Source organism: Papaver somniferum, chromosome 6 (assembly GCF_003573695.1).
Source record: "Papaver somniferum cultivar HN1 chromosome 6, ASM357369v1, whole genome shotgun sequence".
NCBI classification, from domain to species: Eukaryota; Viridiplantae; Streptophyta; class Magnoliopsida; order Ranunculales; family Papaveraceae; genus Papaver; species Papaver somniferum.
The window spans coordinates 40814081-40840838 of NC_039363.1; the positions used below are offsets into that span (position 1 = coordinate 40814081).

The 26758-nt window shown below is 38.8% G+C and overlaps 1 protein-coding gene across 3 annotated transcripts; it reads right to left on the bottom strand.

Annotated features, from left to right (window-relative positions):
• Nucleotides 1-22481: 22481 nt before the first annotated feature.
• LOC113287371 lies at nucleotides 22482-26254 on the bottom strand. Of its 3 annotated transcripts, none has more exons than XM_026536108.1 (8): nucleotides 25325-26254; nucleotides 25150-25234; nucleotides 24327-24368; nucleotides 23898-24066; nucleotides 23595-23647; nucleotides 23274-23369; nucleotides 22859-22905; nucleotides 22482-22744 (listed from the first exon to the last, which is right to left on the bottom strand). In XM_026536108.1, exons 1-8 carry the CDS (start codon nucleotides 25564-25566, stop codon nucleotides 22690-22692), a joined length of 789 nt encoding a protein of 262 aa, XP_026391893.1. In that variant the 5' UTR covers nucleotides 25567-26254; the 3' UTR covers nucleotides 22482-22689. The 3 variants fall into 3 exon arrangements, with proteins under 3 accessions (XP_026391893.1, XP_026391892.1, XP_026391894.1); XM_026536107.1 differs by having other exon boundaries at nucleotides 23274-23504; nucleotides 25325-26247; XM_026536109.1 differs by having other exon boundaries at nucleotides 23274-23504; nucleotides 25150-25246; nucleotides 25325-25455.
• Nucleotides 26255-26758: the final 504 nt, after the last annotated feature.

Here is a 26758-nt window from a genome sequence, read left to right on the forward strand (position 1 = left end):
CAGGTGGTCGGTCCCTCATTCGCTCATGACCTGTTTTCAGCAATCCGTCAATTAATGAGCAATCGATCAAAATTTAGGGTTTCGAACAAACACTCAACAAATTATCATTCTGAGCATGTTCATACACTGAATAAATTTATGTCGATCCAGCAAACAACACGCGTATTAATTATATAATATTTGGTAATCTACCAATATTTTAATTATTATTTTTACTAGGTCACGGCATCCCTAAATAATTTGCTGAATTGAGAAATACTTGCTCAATCCATCAAAATTCAGTAAATTATCAATAATTTGCTAAAATGAGAAATACTTTCTCAGTTGCTCGAATATTAATCCACTGTCAATATTCAGTAATTTATCAGTAATCTGTCGAATTGAGCAATTCCTCAATTGTTGATCCAACTATCAATATTCAGTAATTCGCAATAATTGCTCGAATATTGATCCAACCATCGATATCCAGTAATTTGTCGAGCAATACTTGCTCAATGTTCCACTGAGTAATTCGTCATTCATGCTCAATTCAACAAAACCTAGACTCATTGTCTAAATCAGTCAACGTGACTAATTAAATACACGTCTGTCATGCATACTCCACGATTCGTGAGACATCAATCATGTCACAAATGGGGGATGTCACTTAGGGTTTTGGTCTGGCAGCCTACGGCACGTGGATACATCCACGATGAGAATGTGAGTAAGTCGTGCAAACGGTTGAAGGAGTTAGAAAAGTAGTGGGAGAATGATCAACCATGTCTCCGCACGACCTGAGACTGTTTTCACCACGATCTTCCACTTTCCCACTCTTTCACTCAAGAAACCGTCACACTTACAGGGATCAGGGTGTTCATCATTCTTGCAATATAAATAAGCCCACATCGAGGACAACTGATTATCATCATTATCATCAATCACCATTCGTCAACAACTCGATTAAACTTATTCACATAACTCAACTTCAGCAGTTCACCATTATTGCAGAAACCTTCAACACATACACAATCCTTGATCCCGCACAATTCTCAGCTTCCCTCCTACAGATCAACCCATCTCCCTCTTTGCGACCGAATTGACTCTGGAACGACCATTGACTTGGTTTAGGCCAGAGTCCTACAGATTGATCTCTCGAATCTAAACACTCCCTTTGCAGTGCATCTGTGTGAGGTTGAGCAGTTTGGTCGGTTCGAGGAATCTTCATCGCACGGTGATTCCCTCATTTCCTAAAAAACTAGCAAACTGTTTTTCCTCATCCACAGATTGGTGACCACAGAGGGAGATTAATCTCTCGGTTGCAATCTCACATTTTCGCAAAATGGTTGATCTTAGATCAGGTTTAGTTACAAATCCTAACGCGAACATCGCTAGCACTAGCAACAATGGTGGTATTCCAGAAACCATTCTTGCTTCCAACAATGGTGGTGACACTACTCCTCCTCGAGCCAATGTCGAAAATCATCCTCTTTTTGGCCGACATCCCGAGGAAGTTAGAGAAAATCTACCCACTATCGTCGATCTCATGAAAGTCCAGGAAGTTCTCGCCAAAAATAAAACTGATATGGCTGCTACTCAGAAGGAGCTATGTAACTATCTCAAAACTCTTACTGACAAGATGTCAGACAAAACTCAGGAGAAAGGAAAAGACAAGGAAACATCTCCAAGCACGGATCCTGAAGTTATTCCAGTCCACGACGATGACGAGGCCTATAAAGCTGCAGAACCCGCTGGTTTCATCACTCGTGAGGACCTGGAACGTTTTATGGAGAATCGGGGAAAGGGCCATACACCGTCCGTGCACCGTCACCAACCTCCATACCCCGCTGATACGCAAAGAATCCCTCTCCCAAAGGGATACACTTCTCCAATGTTCACACTCTACAATGGAATGGGGAATGCTCGAGAACACGTTTCCCGATTCTTGGAAGTCTTAGGAGTGCATGAACACAACCATGTTGTCCGTCTGAAGGAGTTTTCAAAATCCCTGATGGGTCGAGCAAATACTTGGTACAACAACATCGCACCAGGTAGCATATCGAATTGGGGAGAAATGATTAACGCTTTCTACAGGAAATACTTCTTTGTTTCTGAGCAGATTACTCTTTCTGACTTAGGAAGGATGGCTCAAAAAACTACTGAAAATCCGAATGATTATGTGAAAAGTTTCAGGATTCAAGCTTTGGATTGTCATGACCCTAATGTTACTGAGAAACAACTGGTGGACTTGTGCATCAATAGAATGATTCCAGTCTATAGAGCCTTGTTGGAAAATCTCCGATTTCAAATAGTTTCAGAACTTCATGAAGCGGCCGAGAGATCAACAACCACTTCTTCAGCTTTGTTAGAAAGAACAAAAACTGTCAAAGTCGAGGAACCGAACACTCGAAGAAGCACCAACAGGCGTTTGATCAATAAGTAGTATAACGATGAAACTTCCATGAATGTTGCTGAAGGGAGCAAGAGAAAAGCTGAGGCACAACAACACAAGAATTCTCCTCCGGCGTCTCACCCTCCAAAAGAACCAAGGAAGGACAAACATACTAGAAATATGAAACCACCAGTTCAGCATCAACAGAACGATCAACAAGCGTCTGACTTCCCTTTTCCTATTGAAGAAGTGATCGAACTATTAGAAGTCTGAATTCAAGATGGTGTAATCAAATTACCTTCTGTCAAAAAGGAACCAACTGAAGAACAAATGGAAAATGCACGCTACTGCCATTTTTATAGGTATGTCAGTCATCCAACAAGTGATTGCAGAACTTTGAAGCGCATATTCAAAGAAAAGGCCGACTCAGGGGAACTGGGAACTGAAGGAGTGCACAGAAACACTCTCCCGATCAGAACGTTTGCACTCTCCGAGCAACCGGTCAAGGAAGCAGTTCAATACCTAATTGAGCATATCTGCGAGTTGTTGTACTTGTCAAAGGCCCAAAGAGATGACATGTTTACTGCAATAAACCACATTGTGTCAGGGAAACGACTAACAATTCAGGAGACGCTTCCTGAACCTCCAGCAACAGACAAAGAGATGTATGACTGGGGACTTCTCACTACAGTCCATCTCAAATGAAATGAATTCAAGCGAGTATTGGTCGACATTAGCACTGCTGTTAACATCATCCCCTTGAAAACTCTCAGAGCTGCTGGCATCACTCGACAAGAAGCAACTCATGCACCTATCTCAGTCAGATACCATGAAGGAATATCCAGGGATGCTTACGGTTACATCATTCTCAAGATAAGGAATGATTCAATCTGGACGGAAACTAAATTCTTCATAATTAAGGAGGATCCAAGATATGACATGGTCCTTGGGCGAGCATGGATTCATGATGGAAAAGTTGCTGCGATATCTTCATCTTCAGCTGCACATTTCTCCATTGAATAAATCTTTGACTCGGAAGATGATCAACCGTTCGAGCATTTGGGAAAAGTCGAAGCCTTGATGGAACTCACACAAAAACCTGGGGAAAGTTCCCACGAATTCGTCAGAAGGTTTCGCACTCAGGAAAGTCTTATTCCCAATGATGCATATGTATTACCAACTTTCAAATATGCTACCCTTGTCCGGGGACTCAGTTCTGCTTAAAACCTAGCTATGACCAAACATAATGAGTGGTTAGTTTCGCCTCGGAAATATTTCCTAAGTGGTTAGATGCAAAATCTCTCAAAGTTCAGCACTCCACCAACACAGTCTCCAGAATAATGGCCGAGTTTGATAAACAGTATCCTAGATGCTTCCCTCTGCGCGAGTTTCCGCATGTACCACAACCTTGGAACTCCACTGCTCGGGGAATCCCAAATCAGCAGAAGATATTCAAGGCGCGTACAACCAAGCCTAACAAATTCCAGGAAGGAGATTTAGTACTTAAGGCAGCTAAACGTGATCTCCATTCTGCAAGGAGCTCCAATTGGGAAGGACCTTTTATGGTTGCAAGATCCATAATTGGAGGATACTACAAGCTAATCAAGATGGATGGCAGGACCATACCAGTAATTCATGAGCATTGGCTCAAAGATTTTGATGTCTGAGGTATTCGGCAATTCAGGAGTTCCTTGCCAGACACAGAAATATTTGGTCTTCTTTTAGAATTTTCTTTCACATGTATTTTCAATTCCTCCAAAACGTTTGCAATACTTGCATCCAATATTTGAATTCAGTAATTTATCAGAGTTATTTATTTAAAAAAAAATCTCTATAAGATCCAAAATTCAAAAGAAAATCCTCAGTCACTCATAAATTCAAAAGCAATCAAAAGTTCAAAACCAAAATAAAACCTCGCATCTCTCAGAAGTTCAATGTTCGGAGATTATCGGAAGAAAACTAAAGAAAGCCATCAAAGTATGATTTCTGCTTCTCAACATTCTCCAAGACTTGCAAAGTCGCTTTCTCCGACTCCAGCTTTTTAGTCAGCTCAGCAATCTTGGTCATTTTCTCCATCAAAACGTCACTGGTAAAAGGGATGTTCTTCACTACTGCATCCTTGATGGTGTTGATCTTCTGACGGAGCCACTTCAAGTTAAATCCAAGTCTCTCAGAATTCTCCAAGTTGTACTCCCAATCAAAGAGTACATCTTGAGTAACAGTATTTCTGGACCTGGTTCGTATATCGTCTATAACACGCAATATGTTTCCTAATTGCATTGTCAATAAGTAGCTACTTTCAGAATCTCTTGTAACGACAATTTGGCCATACATCTTCCATAACTTCTCATACATGCTGGCATACCCAGTGGGAACGTTGAATCCACCAACAAATAATGATACGGGAGTGAAGCACCAAATAGAGGCTCAAAAGTAATCCCTGCATTGGGATATTCGTGTATCACTACACGATTCTCAACTACTGGAGCATCCTCTATTGTCATTACAACATCTTCTTCTGGGACAGTCTCTTCTGTTCTTGGCTCGGTTTCAACAGCAACTGTAGTCTCAGATTCCTCCACAGCTTCAACATCGATATTCTCATAAGCTGAAGGTGCAGAGCTGGTATGCCACTGCTTCTATTCACCGCATTGCTCGAATTATCAACATTGATTATGTCATTTTCAACTTCAATATTTGGTACCTTATATGAAGATTACATGGGATTAGAATGATTCAAGCATGGAAATCAAAGACAAACATAAAATTCAGAATGTAAGTGAACTAAAATCATCTAAGTTCCTTATTATGCACCCAATCAATGTGCAAATAGTGTAGAAGTCATGAAACACGTTTTCAAACAAGCTCAGCTGAAGAGATTTTACACTTCCCTGTATTCAACTGAGAACTGGGATCAATTGGTAAGGAATTTAAGGTTGGGTCATATACCATTCTCTTCGTATGGATGTTATCTACTACATATCAAAATTTCATAGCAATTGGATGAACTATCTAGGAGGTGTGTCCAAAACATCGGACAACATGCAATCTGAAAAGGTCCCGAAGGTCTCCTGGAAGTTCACTATTTCGCCTTTTTCAGGTCCTAAACATGCTCAAAGTTCAAAAATCTTCTGGAATAAAGCTTGGGAATTTTCTGGGCTTGAAGATACATATGCAGACCGCGAAAATCTGACCTTAAACGAGGATTCTACAGGGTTTCTAGTAAAATCTTAAGTCTGAAATTTTCTGGTGACGTATTACGACAAAGTTATCCATAAATTTACATGGATTCTGATTCATTCATTCACAAATCAACAATTTCATACTTATGAAGAAATTACAGGAGACATACTTACTAGATGAGTCTCTAAATCATTTGAAAGCTCAGCAATGCCAGAATCTTCATTGGCAACTCCGCTAGGTTCGGGATTTCGAGAATTCTCCATATTCTCATGTCCCAAAGAAGAGTGTGCTTCATCAACATGCTTCTTATCTACAATGATTTCCTCCTATATACATCAAAAACAATAATCATCATCATTTCATTTGAAGAAATGCTGAAGTCACTTACATGAAAGGATACTCACATCAACCTCTCCATCGATGCTGGATTCCTGAATTGTTGGTGTGGAGGAAAGATGAAGACCGTCAATAACCAATGGAGCAAAAGTCTGAAACAAATTAACAGCATTCTTTTGGAATTCTAATTGCATGGACGATAAAATTGCAACGGAAGTGCTAACAACTTACCAAAGAAGCGGCTGGAGACTGTGTATTATTCGCTATCATTCTATAATTCATCCTACTCCTGCTTTCTCCACCCTGGGTACTGTCTTTCCATTTAGAGAAGTCTACATGAATTCGAGGCCTCACAGCATGACCTCCCTACAATAAGTTGATTGAAACAATCAAAGGTGCGATTATCATGCTTTTACCAAAATCATAAGAAAATATCTACCTGTGAAGATTCTGGAGATGTCTTCCTTTTATCACCACTGGAAAGAGGTTTCAACCGTGGGCGATCCAGGAGCATTTCATAAGAAGGAAACACTCGTGTCGGAGATTTGACGTCCACTACAAAATTATATAAGCGTTCGAGTTGATGATTCTAGAATTCTACATAACCTGGAGTTACATAAATATCCCGGTCGGTAAAAGAAGACACATAATCATTTCCTTCCACACGTGTGTTATCCAAATGAGCCTTCAGATACTCAACCGATGGTTTATTTATTCGATGACCTGGAGCGCACTAATCGAGACACATTTGTCAAGCTGCTCTGTCGACATTATATTCTTCCACCTGGAATTCTCCGTGCATCACTGACACTATGTAACCCGAAGTTCAACTCATAAATAAAAGATTTCTATCCATCACTCAATTCAGTGCCGGACTTCAAAGTGATAATCTATTTAGTATCATTGAAAGTAATCAATTGCGAGAATAAGGGAGGAACTGTCGTCCATGGACGAAAGTTGAACTCAGATTTAATGTCTAAAATGCTGGCAAGACATGTCTTTTTCCGTGGTCGCTTTGTAGACCAGCACATAATCCTAGCACTATCTTTCTCAAGGATGACATGACGGGTATCCACCGTGGGTCCTTGCAAGACGCTACGAGGAGTTGGAGCATATTTCTCAAGGTGCTCCCACATTAAGGCTTGGAGGCACGCGGTATTAGCATATGTCTCAATCTTCATGAAACCATTGGAAACGCTGGAATCCATGACTAAAGAATCCAAATTAGCAAACAGTGAACCCAGAAACAAACTACCAATGGGAAGTTTCTCACCTTTAGCCATTTTTATAGCAAAAGGGATCAAAAACGTCTTCAATAAATGTCCACTGTCTTCAAGTATGTCTCGGGAGAGCCACAAACATAAGAGAGCAGCAATGTTCAAAGTATCAGGTTCTTCAGGAATCACGTCTCTCGGCCACTAGTGTTTCAGCCATCGAGCATAGCAAACTATGGGCGACTCATTGAGCTCTTGCATTTTGGATTCCAGAATACCGGATATTACATTTTCCTCCGTTGAGAGCTCTTCAGGGAAATTACCAGTAACTGGGAGATGCAATAAAGCGACTACATCTTCCAAGGTGGCAGTGAATTCTCCCCATCTGCATATGAATGTGTGAGTTGGAATGTACCAACGGGAAAGCAGAGCCACCATACCTGGTATGTCGTGATTGATCACCAAATCTCCAGTTGCTTGAATGGCTCGTGTCACTTGTGCACGATCCAACATAGTTCTTACATGACTATAGCCCAACATATGACGTGCCCATCCGGAGAAATGCGCCAGCGGTTTTCGAGAAAGTTTGAGTTCCACGTGAGAACCCAAATAGTGCTTCCCACTCAAAAAAAAACCTAATTATTTCCTGAGGAGTTACCAGCTTGTTCTGAGTAGTGCTTCTGGGATTTATGAGCAACCGGAATGCGGAACTTGGAGGACGCCTTTCGGGTTTGTACTGAAACACGAAGAACTCGTCATTAGCATTTGGGATGTTCTTGGTTTTATCCTCCTTTCTTCTAGAAGCCCTAGGATTATCATTCCTGGAAGATACATCAGCAGAAGCATCCTCTCCAGAAGAATCCTCTCTAGAAGCATCCTCTCCAGAAGAATCCTCTATGGAAGACTCTTCCCTAGAAGCATCTTCAGAAGCGTTGTCCTGGTGATCAGTCATCTTTACAAAGTTGCTGTGACATCCACACATAAATTTGATCAGTGGAATTAAAGTGAAGGAATAATCATGAGCCTCACATCAGCTTCTACAAAAATGGTAATCCTCAACTCTTACCTATTTACGATTTCGCGAGCTTAGCGATAAAAACGTAAAACTCTGAAAACTTGCTCGCTTCTTCAAACCTGCAAGAACGAGAAAAATTTAAAGTCAAACACCTGACTTTTCATGAAACCATGAATGATCCATATAACCTTCCATATGAACATTCGCTGATTTTCCGTGTATACACTATAAAATCACCAAACTCATGCATACATTACGAGTTAACGAACTCACCAAATATTGTTTGCTTTCAACAATTTCCCATAAATCAAAGTTTGATTTTTCTTTTTAAATAAAAATGTGAACATGTTACGTAATTTAAAAAAAAATCGTGAGTAATAACTCACGTAAATCATATAATTTTTTTTTTTGCTCAAACGAGCATTCGTCTATAAAACGAGGGTCTTTACTATTTTTGTAAAAGTCTACATGTTCCAAACAAAGTTTTGAAAGTTCACACATAAATTTTATCATGAACTACGGGTCTTTTCAAAATTCCTTTAACTCTAAAGATTGTTATGAACAACCAATGAAAACACCAAGATCACACAGCAAAAAAAAAAAAACCGGACTTACCTGTCGGCGCCAGCCGGAACTTGATCAGACGGCAGTCGGTGATGGTCGGCGATGCTGAGTCCGGCGGAAAACCTTCCCCTCCTGCTGCTACTGATGGTGAAGAGATGAAGTGCTTGGTCGACCAAAAAATAAAAGAATTTTAGGGCTTCCTCCCTTTTATATCAATTTTATTTCCAAAACCTAATAAAACATGGGTTTCCATTTTTGGGCTTGGGTACATAAATCCTAAATCGACCAAAACTGGACTTTTCACCGACCAAATCAGCTATGCTTCATATCTCCGTGCTCGCGGAATCACACTCTATCACACTATCAGGAGCCTCACCCGAACATTTACTCGTACATGACACCATTGGAGTAAATTGAGGATTCTGAGAATACCTTTGTGCAACTGAGCTCAACACTGATCTAGGCGGATGAAAATCACCATTTAATGCTTACTGCGGAACATGAATGTCCCCCACTAATCAGGGGACTTAATGTAGATGGTGTATTTTCAACAAAGGTCAAAACCGTAAAATCATGATACATGTTTCTGACACGGCTTTCAGGCATGTGGCGATTCATATTTTGCGAATCCATGATGATTATGCATTTCGGAAGGCCTCCACTAGCTGAGCGTTCGATACCTCGCATTTCATCGTGCCCTCTATGTAGAATAACATAATTTGGCGGTTCTCCGTAAGATTGAGAGCAATAACGCCTTCAGGACGTCGGTGACACTCACTGTTCCATGACTACATGAGAGAGACCCCCCTCTACATAGAAGAACGATTGGGAAATTCTCCGTAAGATTGAGAGCAATAACGCCTTCAAGACGTCGGTGACACTCACTGTTCCCTGACTATGTAGAGAGACCGTGTATAGACCCAAGCAGTTCTCCGTAAGATTGAGAGCAATAACGTCTTTGGGACTTCGGAAAACATCCGTTGTTTCCTGACTATGCACCTCAGAATGGGTATGACGCTTTAACTTGCTAATATCCCTTCCGCAATAGATTAATTCTACCGTGACATTCACCACTGGATTCCTAGAAAATAATCTATCTTATCTTATTGCTCTTATTCCATGGTCAAAATCACGATTGGTTCTATAGAATGGTAATAGATAAATGTATTACTCCGATTTCATGATCGAATCCACGGCTTGATCTCATGAAATGGTAATAGATATTACTCCTATTTCAAGGTCGAATCCACGGCTGATCTCATGAAATGGTAATATCACCATCTATCTTATTACTCTGATTCTATGGTCGAATCCACGATCCCATGGAATGGTAATACCTATTTTATTATTATTCTGAATTCATGGTCGAATCCACGGCTGATCCTATGAATTGATAACAATAAACTACTCACTTTTATTGCTCAATTTCATGAATCATTCTCCATTGAATTTCATAAATTAGTAATAAATACTCAGCAATCGGGCATCTGAGCTATTCCTGAGTGAGTCCCATAAAATGGTGCAAGTGTACTCAACCATGATGCACGAACGAGCATCCAAAATATGGACAAATGAGGAATCCCGCACAAAACGGGAGAGAGAAAATAATGGAGAAGTGCCCATGGGCCGGGCCCGCCGGCCGGCCATGCCTTAGCCGTGTCCGGTCCCATGCTTCCTCCATTATTCTCCTTATTTTTGTTGTTTTCATGAACCCATGAAGACTCCTCCATTCTAACAACTTTCCTTGTTTGAGTAAAACTCATGGTCTCTCCATATTTTCATGGTTTCTCCATATTTTCGTGGTTTCATGAAAAATAATAATACAAAAATAGGGAAAGGAGTCACGGGACCGGGCAACTTAGCCGTCCGGACATGGCCTAGCCGTGGCCGGTCCCACACCTTACAATCCCTAATCTTTCATAAACTATTACTTCTCTCATCTTGTGAAACTTCCCTGTTTCAGCAAAAATCATGATTTCTCCATATTTTCTCAAATATAGCTCAAACCATGAAAAAGTCAAAAGTCAAAAGTCAACATGGTCCCATGACCGACTAGGCTATTCACGAAAACAATATTAAATATTTCTATTTTGATATTTATAAAATATTGATCAATTGAGCATACATGCTCATTCCAGCAAAAATCAAGAATTTCAGTCAAGATGAAACTCTTCTGAAAATTCACAATGTTACTCGAACGCACATCAGAAAATGTTGAAACTCTCAGTACGGAAACACGGATACCATGGTAACACGTGCATTCCCTCTTGACCGACCAGGGTCGTCCCTAGGGCTTGCACAAAGCCGGTCCCACACGTTTTTCTAATTTTGACCTAATTTTCGCAATTACTCATATTGGGTCCAAGCTCTTTCCAAACAACTTGGGATTTGCTCAATCAACCATCAGCTTGTCCCGCACCCTCAAGGGACGGTTCCATGCCTTCTTGGCCGGTCCCTCACTTTTCCATAATTAGGTTTTATCACCTAATGCTCAATCGAGCACTATTTCAATAAATGATGAAACCAACATTTAATCGTCATTCCTTCACCAACCGATCAACTCAGGACCTTGGTGTACGCTCACTCGAGCAATTTGGCATCACATGGACGTCCATAGTCCCATGTGGTTGGTCCCTCATTCGCTCATGACCTATTTTCAGCAATCCGTCAATTAATGAGCAATCGATCAAAATTTAGGGTTTCGAACAAACACTCAACAAATTATCATTCTGAGCATGTTCACACACTGAACAAATTTATGTCGATCCAGCAAACAACACGCGGATTAATTATATAATATTTGGTAATCTACCAATATTTTAATTAATATTTTTACTGGGTCACGACATCCCTAAATAATTTGCCGAACTGAGCAATACTTGCTCAATCCATCAAAATTCAGTAAATTATCAATAATTTGCTAAAATGAGCAATACTTGCTCAGTTGCTCGAATATTGATCCACTGTAAATATTCAGTAATTTATCAGTAATCCGTCGAATTGAGCAATTGCTCAATTGTTGACCCAACTATCAATATTCAGTAATTCGCAATAATTGCTCGAATATTGATCCAACCATCGATATCCAGTAATTTTTCGAGCAATACTTGCTCAATGTTCCACTGAGCAATTCGTCATTCATGCTCAATTCAACAAAACCTAGACTCATTGTCTAAATCAGTCAACGTGACTAATTAAATAGAACGCGCAATTGGGGGATATGAATTACTTCCCCTAACCAAAGGTGTATGCTAAGGGGTGTTTTTTGGGGCGAAAAAACTAAAACACCCTTAGATTAATTGAAAAACATTAAAAAAGACTGTTATACCCTCCCCACTAAATTAAAAGCTTAAAATCAAAACCAAAAAACCAAAATCAGTTATCCCCCATTTGATTTGTGTCGGCATACTCGATACTTAGGGTTAGGTTTTGAAAAAAAAATTCTTCCATCTTCCTCTCCTCTTCTTCATCGTTCTTCATATACTCTACGATTAATCGTTGAACCAAAAATTTCTTCGTCGATTAAAACCAATCCATAAGAATGCCTCCACAAAATAAATCAGATGCCCAATCGAAATCAAAATCGATTGCTCAACAGAAATTAAAGAAATGGCTTGCTTTGATTGCTCAAGAGCTAGAAAACGAAGAACAAGAGTTATCGGACGATCAACTACTCAGAAATATGGCTTCTGTGAGAAGGTAAGTCATTTAAAACTGTTTAATTAGTGTTTCAATCAATTTGTAGCAATGGGTTTAGGTCGAAATCGCGAAATTCTAAGTGAAACAGTTGAGTTTCAGAAATTTCGGCACTCATTTTAGTATGAAGACCACACCGGAAACTAGTACCGGCAGTCAATCTAGGATGAAGACCACACGAGTATCCCGTTCCAGCGTTCAATTCAGGTTGAAGACCGCACCGGAACTTAGTTTCAGCATTGAATTTAGGATGAACACCATTTCTGAACCTAGTACCGGCATTTACTTGAACTTTTACGAGTACGTCGGTAGCAAGCTTCTAATCAACAGAAAACCATATGATTTTGTTAGTTGTTCCGGGGTACATTGTATGTTAGATTCCATGATGGTACTAGAGTTTTTACATCCAGAAACTTTAGAACTACTACCGGCATCCTGGACAATTTTATTTCAATGCAAGTACTCCGTTCCGGCATTTATTTTTATTTTACGTAGCTGCCGGTACTGAATTTTTCTTATCTAGGAGTTTCCTATAGTAAATCGGCATCCTAGAAACTTATTTATCAATGATGGTAGCTGCTCTCGGCATGTAATCGTTTTGATATACTATGTCGGTATTGTATCCCGGCATGCTCGATACTTTTTTCAGTATGTTATGATTCTATGCCGTAATGTGGTTTATCTATGCCGGTATTAGAAATTAAAGTTAGTTGTCTTATATTTATTTCGTGCTTCTTTTGAAATAGATCTAAAGCAAAGGAAGCTAAAGCAAAGGAGGCTAATAAAGGAAAATCTAAAAATGCTGTCACTAAGAAAAGAAGGAAGGATGGTCTTGATACTCCTCAATCTCTGCCTCCTCGAGGGAAAAAGAAAAAGCATTTGGGTGCTAATACAAGAGGGGAAATTTGGGAGAGTAGTCGTGATCGTAGTAAAACCGGAGCTGTTGAGGAGGAAGATGAGAAATATGAGAAAGATGAGTAAGATGAACAAGAGGAAAGTGAGGAGGAAGATAATGAGATTGAACCAACTCAATTAGCAATCCAAGGCCAAGGAATAGTGGAACAAGGTGGTCAAAGTCAACAACCCACACAAGGAAAGGGGAAAGGCAAAGGCAAAGTAAAAGTTAAAGTTAAAGGTTCGCACCTTCCTCATGTTGATGACATGATGCCCGACCTTGATCGTGGTAGAATTTGGGGCGCAACTTCTTATGATCTGGGGTATCTATTTGGCTACAAGCACTCGTGGGCTCGTACTATATATCAAACCTATGTAAGAATTTCTATCTCGTGCATATGTATTGTTTTGTATTTATGCATAATCTTTTAATCATATTATCTCTTAATTGTAGGATCATACGAAGGTTGTGCGTGTTTGCCGAAACCAAGACGCGGCTCATTGGGATTTGTCTAAGGAGCATGAAGATGTTCAAGCAATAGTTAAGGATTCTGGTCTATATCCTTTGGTTGAAAATTATGTGAAACCAGATATTGTGACAGTCAATTGCTTCGTCGAAAGGTATCAGGGTGAATCAGATACCATGCACTTCCCGTTTGGCGAGATGACCTTAATCCCTGATGATGCTCAGAACATCTTAGGCTTGAGTGTTACCGGCAAATAAATTGCAGAAGGAGATAATCACGCTTTTGATATAGAATGGACGAAGTTGCACAAGCTTACTAAAAAGTTGTTTGGTTGAGACTACAAAACTTCTGTGGAAAGCTTCTATGTATCTAAGGTTAGTAGGACAAAGACCTCAAGCTGACCCTGCTTAAGGAGACGTTTCAAAACTCAAAGGAAAGAAGTTTGAAGAATAGATGGGACCCCGCACAGATACTTTATACAGCTGTTGCGTACCTGTTATTCATCTTGGGCACTAGGGTATTCCCTGGCACTAGTGGCAACAGGGTTAGTGAAAACTACCTTCAATACTTGGATCCGTTGGAAGATGTCTTTAGCTATTCTTGGGGCACCGTGGTAATGGCACATTTGATGACGGAGATGAGAAGGGCCTCTTTGGCGGTTACAAACCAATTTCTCGGGAATTTCACTCTACTCCAGGTAATTTTGTTTTTAAACTTATGTTCTTATTTATATTGTTCACATGTACCCTTTTCACAAAATTTACTGATTTTTATATGTATCATTTCACATTGGTATAGGTGTGGGCTTATGAACATTTCCCAACATTGTTCAAGGACAACCCCTTCTTGAAGATTATTCCCGTTGATGACCCCGAGGAGCCTAGAGCCAGGAGATACCAGTTCAACAGCCATCCGAAGCCCGGTAACGATCATCGACTGACAGATATGAGATTGGCTAAGGACGCGATGACTACAAAAGATGTTGTGTTAAACCCTTACAAGAAGGATAGATAAAACCGCCAATATTTGAGGTCACATAACGTTGCATTTTACAACTGTCCTTTGTTCCACCCAAAGGCATACGTTATGGCTGATCCTCGACGTGTGATGCGGCAACTTGGATACAAGCAATTACCCTGCTACATGACATCCTCGACTGAAAGGTATCAGCTTGACCTTTCTGTGTCCATGGAAAGTTCCACAAGGTAGAGGGTAGAGTATGATCCAACTCCAGAACCAACACATTGGAGGGATAGGGAACCACGTCGTTTGGTAGATGCTACTAATTGGGAGCTTGTGAACAACAGTGATGAAGCCTACCCAACCTACATTGCTAATTACTTGGAATGGTCACATCCTTTTGTCGTGCGCCCGGAAGACGTCGAAGTTCCACCCCGGGAAAACCCTCCCGTTCCAACTCCTATAGAGGCACCACCTACGATGACCCAACTTAATAAGATCGTCGGATTGCTAGTAAGTATTGTTAATTGCTTACTTGTTTAACTCAAATACACATCTGGGTTGTATCCCGCGGTAGAAAATTATGTGGCCACTGATCAAGTGACGACAAATTGCTTCTTGGAGAGGTTTTTTGCTTCAAATGATACCATGCATTTCCCTTTTGGCGAGATGACCATTATCCCTGAAGATGTCCAAAGAATATTAGGTCTAGAGATCGTTGGAAAATCAGTTAAGAAAGAAGATGACGGTAAGACCCTAGAATGGTCCAAGATCTATGAGCTGACTAAAAAGTTATTTGGTTGGGACGAGGCAACGACAAAAGCAAATATGTACGTGTCAAAGAAAACCATGACAAAGACTATTAAAGTCGTCAAGCTCAGAGAGCTGTTTGGGAATACGATGGGAAATGACTTGATAGCGGTAACTTGTTCGGCCTACCCTTTTCTTTGGAACCGGCCCTTCATCGACTTGTGGTGTGGATATGGAATTCCCTGTTTTTTTGTTGACTTGATGGCGGTTCCTTCCTCGGCCTAACCCTTTTCTTTGGAACCGGCACTTCCGCGAGCCTTTCTTCCGAAATCTCACATCCGGTTGGGTCTCGTTTCTTACTCGCCTCGTCTTAACATTCGCGTTGAATCATTGCTTTCAATTCTCTCATTTGTTTTCTCATTGTAATTTTAGTTTGTGGTCTACCGGGCGGATCTCCGTTTGTTGGCTCTTCACTTTGTGCTATCCATGGGCGTTTAATTAGCCTTAGTTGGCTCAACAATACTTGTCGGCTAGCCGAGTTGCCACGTGAGTAAGCTTCATAGAATTGCTTTGCTTCATTTGTATCCCATGGTGATTGTCCGGGAGCTTCCGTAGGGGGAGGATCGAAAGATAGTTGCTTCCAAAACGGATCTATAACCTCAATAGGTATCATTTATTCATACTTCACAAGCATATGACGACACGGAATCCCCAACGAAGACATGTCGGGACAAATACACACATCACCCGGTTTGCCGTAGTTTATCTCTTTTTCGATTTGTTTAATCATATGTTTTACTACCCATTGCGAGACGTTGAATTCTATTCCTTGGAGCAATTTACCATATCGAAAATTTGATGTCATCCTTTCCATTAAGATTTTCCGAAAAGCCTTCTTGATTCTATCGATATCAGCCTTAAAGTATTGTTCAAATGCCTCGGTGACCGTAACCAAGTTTCCTTGTCCGGACTGGATGAGATCTTTAAATCTCCCATGAGATGACTCCGCTATACTATTTGCTTCATTCCCGTGGTGTCTATACCGATTTTTCCATGAACGCACAAATTTTTCCTTGAACTTATCCAACAATTTATCCCGACAATGACAGCACTTGGATACACTTCGTTATATTTTGTAATAAACATGTTCAATCTATTTTCATATATATCCTCGATAAGAGACCAATAAACTTTCTCCCAATCCTTTAGAAATTCCAACCACTTTTTATGATTTTCATCGTATTCTTTGTCCACTCGCTCTTTAATCTTTCCTATTTCATCTTCTTCTTCTTCGGGTGATAGTTTCTTCTTACCAACATCTTCCTCTAGTTGAGCAACCATCCTCTTCTTAATATCCGCCTTAGAGGGTTCAAACAAAGCATGACAATGTTTTGTCACATTTTGACGTATATGATACGTACATAGGAAATTTTGTGCATCCAGAAATACATCGGATATAGCACTCATTAGTATGTCATCTTGATCGGTTATGATGACCCTCGTAAATTGATTTTCCGGGAACAATAATTTCAATTTTCGTTATTCCCAATGATAATTGTAATCCCTCTCGTTTTCCATTAAACACCAAGCCAATGTAAATGACACCTTGTCCGATGTTTGCCCCACGATGTTGAACAACAACATGTTGTATTTGTTTGTCTTGTAGGCGCAATCCATCATAGAACACCACCACATGTATGAGCCAATTGTGAAAGCAAAGGATGCGCAATGAATATTTGAAGGGGTTTGTTGTCCGGTCCTCTTTTAATGATACGCGTGTAGTTGTGATCCCAAACTATTTTCTCAAATTATTGCACAACGGTCCTCCCTTCCGATTCCACCCTTCTAATGGTTGCTTGTGAGCTATAGATTGTACTTAGAGAAGAAACGTTCTGATCATCCTTTTCCTTGAAGCCTCTGAGAATCACTCTTGGTTTGATACATGCTTTGGTCATTATCTTTACATCCTCGAATTCATGAAGTTTTAGCTTCGCAAATAGGGAGTGACCAACAAAATCTTTCGGATCCCGGTGGTTATGACGGCCATACCACACCGCACAATCCCATTCCTTTTCTTTGTCTCTTAAATAGAATACAAGCTTGAAGGGGAAATTATCCTTCCTCGTATGAGTCTTTTATACCCTATTGGTCTTTTTTTGGATATACATAACCCTTTCTCTTATGGCTATTCTTCTCCTTGTATTGCCCACTTCTCTTGCAAACCATCTCAAAACGATTATCTGAACGTTGGATATTCCTCACCAACACACACATGTTCTTAAGAGCCATCTCTTTTTCCCAAGCAATCGCTTCTTGTGGAGATTTTATTCCCTACATAAGGACAACAATGGAATATTATAAGATTCATTACAAGCAATCCCCACATAAAGTTCTACAAACTAGGTGAAAAGTATTGTTTGGTAACATACCGGAGGCATTTTATAGTATTCGGATGTATCCGGACCAAGCGGTTTGGAATTTGTTGGATCAATGTATGTCACAATCTAAGGAATGAATGAAAATAAAATTGAATTAGTTTAAAAAAAATAAATAAAGTACTATGCCGGGTACTATTTCCGGCATGCTCGACGGTAGTTCGGCAAAAACGACCTAAGCCGAAAATTAGTGCCGGCAATCTCGAAAAATGTTACGGCTTTCCGGAAATGCACTTGAAAAATAGCACCTAATTTTAAACAGTACTGGCATTGTATTTTCTTGAACGTCGATGCCGGAATTGGTAATATCGGCATTCTCTTTACACAAGGTCTGATGCCGGAAACCGGAGCCGGCATTCCAGATACTTCTAAAACAACGCCGGTACCAAAGTGACTAACTTTTGGATGTTTTTCTAGTGGTACCGTCATTCTATATATGAAAGATTCCAAGCCGGTATCTCGTGCCGGCTTGGTACGACATGGGGGCGCAAAAAGGGGATCCTATTTTTTTACCACGCCGGTAATAGGTTCCGGCGTGCTCGATAATTCGTATAAGATGTCGGTATTTAAGTTCAAAACTCTCTAACTCGTGGATGTTTTATTGGTGGTACCGGCATGGAAAGTTAGGAGGGAACCATGCCGGTTTGGATATTCCATGAAATATTTGGTGGTAAGTAAAAAGTTAACTTCGTGCCGGCATGGTTTTTTTGGTTGAAGACCACGCCAGAAATTGTTTCAGAATTGGGAAAATCTATTGCCGGCATAGAAATAGTATGAATATTGTGCCGGTTCTGGTGGTGCCGGCGTGGTATTCATACTACGGGTATGCCAGCACCAAGCTTTTTCAGAGAAAAATGGCGGTTTCAAAAAACAAAAAAACAAACAAATTTTCGACCCTTAGTAGCATTACCTGTGTGTTGGGGTTGCTTGTATGTTGAACATGTTTACTTTCTTGGGTTGGTTCTTCAAAAAACACTTGATGCTCATGAAAATCATGATCCAAGGGTGTTGGTTCATCATATAATTCCAATTGTGAGTTGTTATCATTAACCGAAGATTGAATATATGATTGTTGTTGTAGTTGAGCTAAAGATTCAGCAGCTGCAATTCTCTCCTCACAATCATCTTCCATTTTCACAAAAAAAAATTCCACCCAAAAATATTTTTCCCTCCTTCTACTCTCACCTCCCTCACACAAATTCAAATAAAAATACGCACTAATATATCCCCCAAATACTTAAGATTTTACTAATTATTATTAACCACTAAACCTGATTAGTGAGGGCTAGTTTAGGAATTAAAAAAATAACTACATAAGGGGTGACCCAGATTTTATATTTGGATCTCTAGTTTTTCATGTAGCTATATCCCCCAATTGCGCGTTCATTAAATACACGTCTGTCATGCAGACTCCACGATTCGTGAGACATCAATCACGTCACAAATGGGGGATGTCACTAAGGGTTTTGGTCTGGCAGCCTACGGCACGTGGATACATCCACGATGAGAATGTGAGTAAGTCGTGCAAACGATTGAAGGAGTTATAAAAGTAGTGGGAGAATGATAAACCATGTCTCCGCACGACCTGGGACTGGTTTCACCACGATCTTCCACTTTCCCAGTCTTTCACTCAAGAAACCGTCACACTTACAGGGATCAGGGTGTTCATCATTCTTGCAATATAAATAAGTCAAAATCGAGGACAACCGATTATCATCAATCACCATTTGTCAACAACTCGATTAAAACTTATTCACATAACTCAACTTCAGCAGTTCACCATTATTGCAGAAACCTTCAACACATCCACAATCCTTGATCCCGCACAATTCTCAGCTTCCCTCCTACAAATCAACCCATCTCCCTCTTTGCGACCGAATTCACTCTGGAACAGCCATTGACTTGGTTTAGGCCGGATTCCTACAAATTGATCTCTCGAATCTAAGCACTCCCTTTGGAGTGCATCTGTATGAGGTTGAGCAGTTTGGTCGGTTCGAGGAATCTCCATCGCATGGTGATTCCCTCATTTCCTAAAAAACCAGTAAACCGTTTTCCCCATCCACGGCTGTAATAATACAACAGCCATACACCATAATTATCACAACACAGGTCAAGTCAACATTGACTAGTTGACTTGACACACAGACTGTTCACACACTTTGACACACAGACTGTTCACATGCTTATATCTCTAATAAGGAATGTTCTATGTGATGCTAAGTAAACATACTAACAAAGTAACAGGCACACAATAAAAAATTGATGTTTAATCATCGGAACGACCGAAGGGAGTCCCTTCTGTACTGTCATTATGGGGCCTAAAAATTCATTGCTTGCAACGCTTTTTTTTTCATTTTTAATCGATTCAGTTGAAAGTGTTGGTCGTTTTTTCTCGAAATTGAGTCAACAATCGGAGAGTTATCGTCCCCGACTACGGTTAGGAGCGATGAAAACGAATGGAAGTCGACCCAATTGAAGACTAATATGGCATGAACATGGTAAAAAAACCATCACCTAAACTTTTAATTCTAATCTTGATCGTTGATTGCCAGCAAAATTCAGCCATCAGATCTAAAACTGTTACAGTAATGTTACAAAATATGCTACACAATTATTATAAAAAAAGTGTTACACGATTATAACGCTTATAAATGTTATAAAATCCCTGTTACAAATATTGTTGCAAAAGCTGTTGCAATTGCGTCACCAAAAACAAGCCCCTTACTTTGGTTGTCACAGCACTGCTGAAGCAGTCATCTAGTAAATATATGTATTAAAAAAAACGATAGGGAATATCAATTTGATAAAGCTTACAAACCTTGATTACCGATCTCAATCATTCTTTTAATTTTTACATCCATTATTTTCCTCGCTAAATCGCTAAACTTGATCATAACAATCTCGAATCCTTTATATAGACTTAAAAGAGAGAACGTGACCCTTAAGAAAACTCCTAGTTTAAGAGGTATATAAAAAGAAAATTTAGGCTTATATCAGAAAAGACACTCTATTTTCTAAAACAATTTCTCCAAAATTAGTTTATTTATTATTTTATTATGAAAGTTAGGGTAACAAAATCTATATATAACATATTTTTCCAAAAATAGCTCGCTTTTTTATTTTCTCTAAACAATCCACCAAAATTAACTTTTTTCCTTTTCTCTTTTTCCGGATAAAAATAATTCTTCTTTCTTAGTTTTTGAAATCTTTTTTCCGTATTAATAAGATTTTCCTTTTATTTATTTTCTATTTCCGTTTATTTATTTGATTTTTTCCTCATATTTAATGTTTCAAAACCTATTTCAATATTTTAGTTTTAGCAAGTCTGACGGTCCGGACTTTGTTAAAATTATGTAAACTGTGAGAATTTTGCTAAAATTTTTAACCAACCAGGATCAAGGGTTTCGTCGACACCCAACATAAAAAGAGGGTGAACTCTACCGCTCAATTTGGGGCATCAGATCGAATAAATCCGATTATAAGTTAACGACCACGAAATGTAAGGGGGCTAACTTGTTTTTCAGCCAATCAGGAGCGAGGGTTTTGTTCACCGGCCAAGGGGAAGGGAGGTTAGCGCCACTCTCGATATGGTGTGAAAAATGTGGTTGGGTGTAGGTTGTTGATATGTAAACGCGGTGTAAGAATTTTCTAAATTTTTAACCAACCAGGATCAAGGGTTTCGTCAACATCCAACATAAAAAGAGGGTGAACTCTACCGCTCAATTTGGAGTATCAGATCGAATAAATCCGATTAGAAGTTAACGGCCAGAAATGTAAGGGGGCTAACTTATTTTTCAGCCAACCAGGAACAAGAATTTTGTTCACCGGCCAATGGGAGGGGAGGTTAGCACAGCTCTCGACATGGTGTGAGGGATGTGGTTGGGTGTTTAGGTTGTTGATATTAGAATAAAAGGTTATTCAGTTTACTACTCCCTCTGTCTTTTTTTATCTGTCCTAATTTCTACTTTGGTCTGTCTTTTTTTAACCGTCCGCTCTGTTTATAGACGTATTTTTCCCTTAAATATTAAATATACCCTTTATTTTTTATAATCATAAAATCATTTTTAATATAAATTAATTCAATATCTCAAATATTATCACCATAAATATCTATTCAGTATCTTTGTATTAATCGTCATTCCTATTTTATATAAAAACTTTTATGAGTATATATAAAATTCCTAATAAAACTTATACTTATTTTTACGTTATTTTAGTTTTGGTAATAATGTAACATTAAATAGCGCTAGTCAAGGATTAGTCAAGACATTTTATAGGATTTTCTTAATATTTTGACAAAGTCAATTAGGACTGTTAATTTAGGACGGAGTGAGTACAAGCTAACTTCTGAAATTTTGAAAGTTAAGGTAGCCCCTTCCAGAGCCCTTAACTTGATCGTCCAAATTTTGAAATTTTAGACCACCATTGATGTGAGGCGTTAAAAGGTGAGGACTAAAGAGTGAAAGCCCAACCACAATGAGATTAAACGTTGGTTCCTACTGCCGACAACCTTTGTGCAAGTGAAGGAAAAAGCAAACAATCTAGATTTTCACCATTTCATGTTCATTTTAAAATATTGGTGTTGCAGAATTAGAGAGCTGAGAAACGAGAAATTTGTTCTATAGAAGCGAAAAATAAAAAGAATGCCCACTGACTCTCTTTTTCTTTTTTTTTCTCCTACTCTCTGCATTTTATATCACACTAGTGATAAAATTTTCAGTTACAGTCTCACAGTAAACCAAATATCACCTATTCAATGAGAAAAAAAAACTAAAAACAGAAATATAGATGATGATGAAAATACTCTTCATACTAAACGTATCTTCAATTCCTCGTTGATGATGATGAAAATATCGTCAATTCTGTAAAAGACAAAGCAGAAGCAAAGTTACAATTAATATCACAAAATTTAAAAAATAATTTTTATTAATATATAAAAAAGGAGTAGTTTAGTAAGAAACTAAAATCTTGTCTACCTCAGTGAGTGGATGTTCACTTCTTGGAGCCATATTGTCAAAAACACCTGCAGCATAAATGTTTTGAGATGTTGGATGATTAGACGAAGTAAAGGTTACCTACAGCCATTTTCTTTTTGTTAAAAAGATTTTCAAAATGCTATATGTGCCTATTTTTTCTGGACAGGGGAAATGCTGTCAGCAAGTAAACCTTGAAGATTACTTGAACAGGATTTTTATGGTTGTGTATATATAACCATTCACTTTGGATAATTTGGTTCTTTCTGTCAAACCCAAGAGAAACAAGGATTTTCACTATTGTTTGTATATAGAAGCAATGGCCAAATCACGAACCCTGCATTCTTCACCAATATTTTTCTGTAAAACACATCCACCATGCGCCAACTAACAAGTATTAATAGAAAAGAGTACGTACCTCTAAAGTTTTCGGGTCTGGTTGAGTGTTATCTCTTCTGTCTACTGAATCACTCGATTTCCATCCAGCTATTCTAGGAAGAAGTGGCTCACAAGTCTGTTCAGAATACAGGTTGCATGCAGACAAATCATCAATTTCTCCGGGGTAAAGCTCATCTGACCAATAATATGTACACATTTCTGGTTTGGATTCTTCAGAAATAATGGATAATAACTCGATCAGAACCATCCGCTACCCATGTCATGAAATAATCGAAACGATTAGAAATCGAAATTGGAAGTCAGATGTAGGGTTACTGGCTTACTGCAAACAAAGGCATACCTTGAGAATTAGCTCTAGACCAAACATCTGAACAAGCTCTTTCGCCAAATTCTCTAGCATTCAGCAAATATCAACGACAAAATTATGAAACTCATTTCCGTTAAGTATTTTCTAGATTTTACTGCAACCATGTGAAATGATAAGCTATATTGCGCCAATTTTAAACTTCCCTCACACCATAATCAAATATCACAATAAGAAACGAAACAAAAAAGATCAGAATTTGGAATCGTGTTGCAAAGTTAATTTCCTCAATACCTCATAATGTTAGTGACTAATAACTGGAAGGATATTGTAGCATACCGAAATCTGAGATTGAGAAGAACTTGAAAACTGGAATGCCTCCACAATCACCATTGTCATTATCTTCCTTATTATTGCTCGAATATTGAATGAGTGGACTACCAGTTGGTCCTTTGACAAAAGATCGCATGGAATTACAAATGCTAATCATTTGAGAAACAACACCAGCCTGAAGAAAAGAACATTGATTATAGCGCTAGTTTAAAATATACAAATTCAGCTATACTCGGTTTAATTTACGGATGCGAAATAAAGTTAAGAAAAGATCCTGCAGGTCCAGTTGTACTAAACTCGTCGAGCAGATAAATATCAAATATGTAGCCTTGTACCATCCTTCATTCTATTGAACTCCTCGAGGTAACTCAAAGTTTAAATCAAGATAAAAAGTGAGCTCAGAAGGTTGAACAACTTTGAGGACATAGTACATACCATTTCTCTATAAGATGATAATAGCCTTTTCTGATGAAGCTCCTGAGGCAAGATTCAGACAGTAAACAAATTAGAACATCCAAGAAAACAAAATGCAAATGGCAACAGAAGACCTTCGCCCTATTAGATTTACATACTATCTTTCATAGAAATACCAGAATAATTTATAAATGCATATTGACATCCCCTAAATGTTCGTCTTAAATTCAGAAGACATACTTTACCAATAGATAAACAGAAAAGGGAAAAACAGATTCTAAAATGACTCAAATAATTAACGGCAACAACATCTTGACATTGAGATACTGGGTAAGCAAGCATCCATATACATGCAACACTTTTCCTGATGGAGCAACACATGTATTTGCAAGGGTAAATGATGCCAACGGAAATAAGAGCACCCTTCAAGTTAGCAAGTTAAAAACTGCAATTATACTTTAACCATAGTTCACGTAGTACTTCGTCCTATGAAGAGCTCGAATCGTGCAGTGAAATGTGTTCTGTGACTGCTCAGTTTGTTAATTCTAGGAAGAGTTAATCTAACATGTAGATCCACCTAGTCTACCTTCTTAATCAATATGTCATGCACCTCATGAACAGTATAATCTCAAATACTGCAAAATCATTATCTAAACATATTTTTGTGCAGATGACTAATTTAGGAATTACTACAGACGGGTGAATCAAATCATTCTTTTTTCACTTCCATCAAATGGTTTGGCCAAACTATGAACAGCCAAAACTTCATGTAACTTGGAATATATAACCTAACACAGTACCCAAACTCTGAAGCAATGGACCCGTGGAAGGAAAAAAAAATTACCTGCTGCTGAACTAACTTGATGCAAGCAGTCTCTCGAATATTAGGCATATCTTTCAAGACACCCAGATTCATTCCAGGCATGTGCCTGGTTCAACATCTTACAACAGTAGAACCTTAATAAATCAGGAGAAACTAGAGTAACGAAAAGAAGAATTGACATGAATGACAAAAGTACCTCCGAGAAAGATAAGAATTGATGAAGTTTGTTGCATGAGTTCTTCCGCTAGATGATGCAGAGCTCCATTTCTGTTTGAGAGGCACCAATTTTGACCATTGATTTCTTAGGTTTCGCTGGGCTGAAGGTCTCCAAAGCCGAATTACAGAAGGGGAGGGAATGCTAGGAGTGGGTTTAGGAGTTTGAGGGTTTGATTCTGTCACATCAGAAGATGAAACGGACGGTGAAACTAGGGTGTGCATTGTTATTTGGAGACGGTTCACTCAGTTTGGGCTCTTTCTTCAGCTCATTCAACTTATATGGAGCTGGAAAATTATTGTTTTACCTCCCAATGGAGTAAAACACCATGGTGATTATCAAACCTACCAGGTGGACCTGTACAATATTCTCTCGAAAATCACATTTAATCCTTGCTAAGGCGATTCTTCTTGCGACGTTGACCTAATCAACTTCGATCATGTCTTCAATCTCTTGATCGATTCTGGAACTCTAATTCATGATATGCTTCTGATTTCATGTTTTACTGGTGATTGATTCTCCTTTTTCTCCGATTTTTGTAATTCCTCTCCTTATGTTTTAGGTTTCTTTTCTCGTTTTTTTGTCCTAATTTTTTCAATTAACAAATTTTAATCCTTTTTGCAATCTTTCTCTTTTAATTCTTGATGCATAAACTTAATTGATTGACTCTCCTTTGTTATCTTTTTATCTGCAATATTATTGCTTTTCACGAGTTTTTTCTTCCTTTTTCTTATTAGGTCATGAGCTAATGGAGGCACAGTCGTAGGGTTCTCTGTAAAGCATCATATGATTCGATTAGTTAAGAGATATGGGCAGAGATGGGTTTGGTAATTTGGGTATAGTCTGATGGATCTTGTTTAGGCATTCTTCCTGTATATGTTGAAGTTTTGTCATTCAAGGTATTGGAGGTTTTGAGATCCTACTCTTTTTAGGGATTAGATTATGTCTGTGAAAGAATATTGAATAATAAAGTGTTATCTATCTACTTAAATGAAGTTCTTTAGTCTCTCTCACTTTCTGTTGTGTTAAATCTGCTTTAGTATGGTGTAGTCTCTTCTTAATGATGGTATTAGAGAGATGTTGGATTGTTTTGAAGTTGTTCTCTCTGCAGTTATTCCCTGTAATTACTTGTGGTTATCTAAAGTGCTGCTACTCTTCATCAAAAGTTGTGAAATTCTTATTCCCCCATTTAGAGATATTTTTATATTAAGAGAGATTAGTTATTTTTTAATCTGTGCACTAATTCTCACTGGGTATGGGTGGATGCCTCAGATACATTTTTACACTTGGAAAATTTGGTTAGCCAGTTCAGTCACTCTTTGATTCTCTGTGCATTGTGATTATTCACTGTTGTCTCTTCATTTCCTGATTTATGTGGTTAATTCATATTGAGCGTGATGGTTATCATTATGGCAG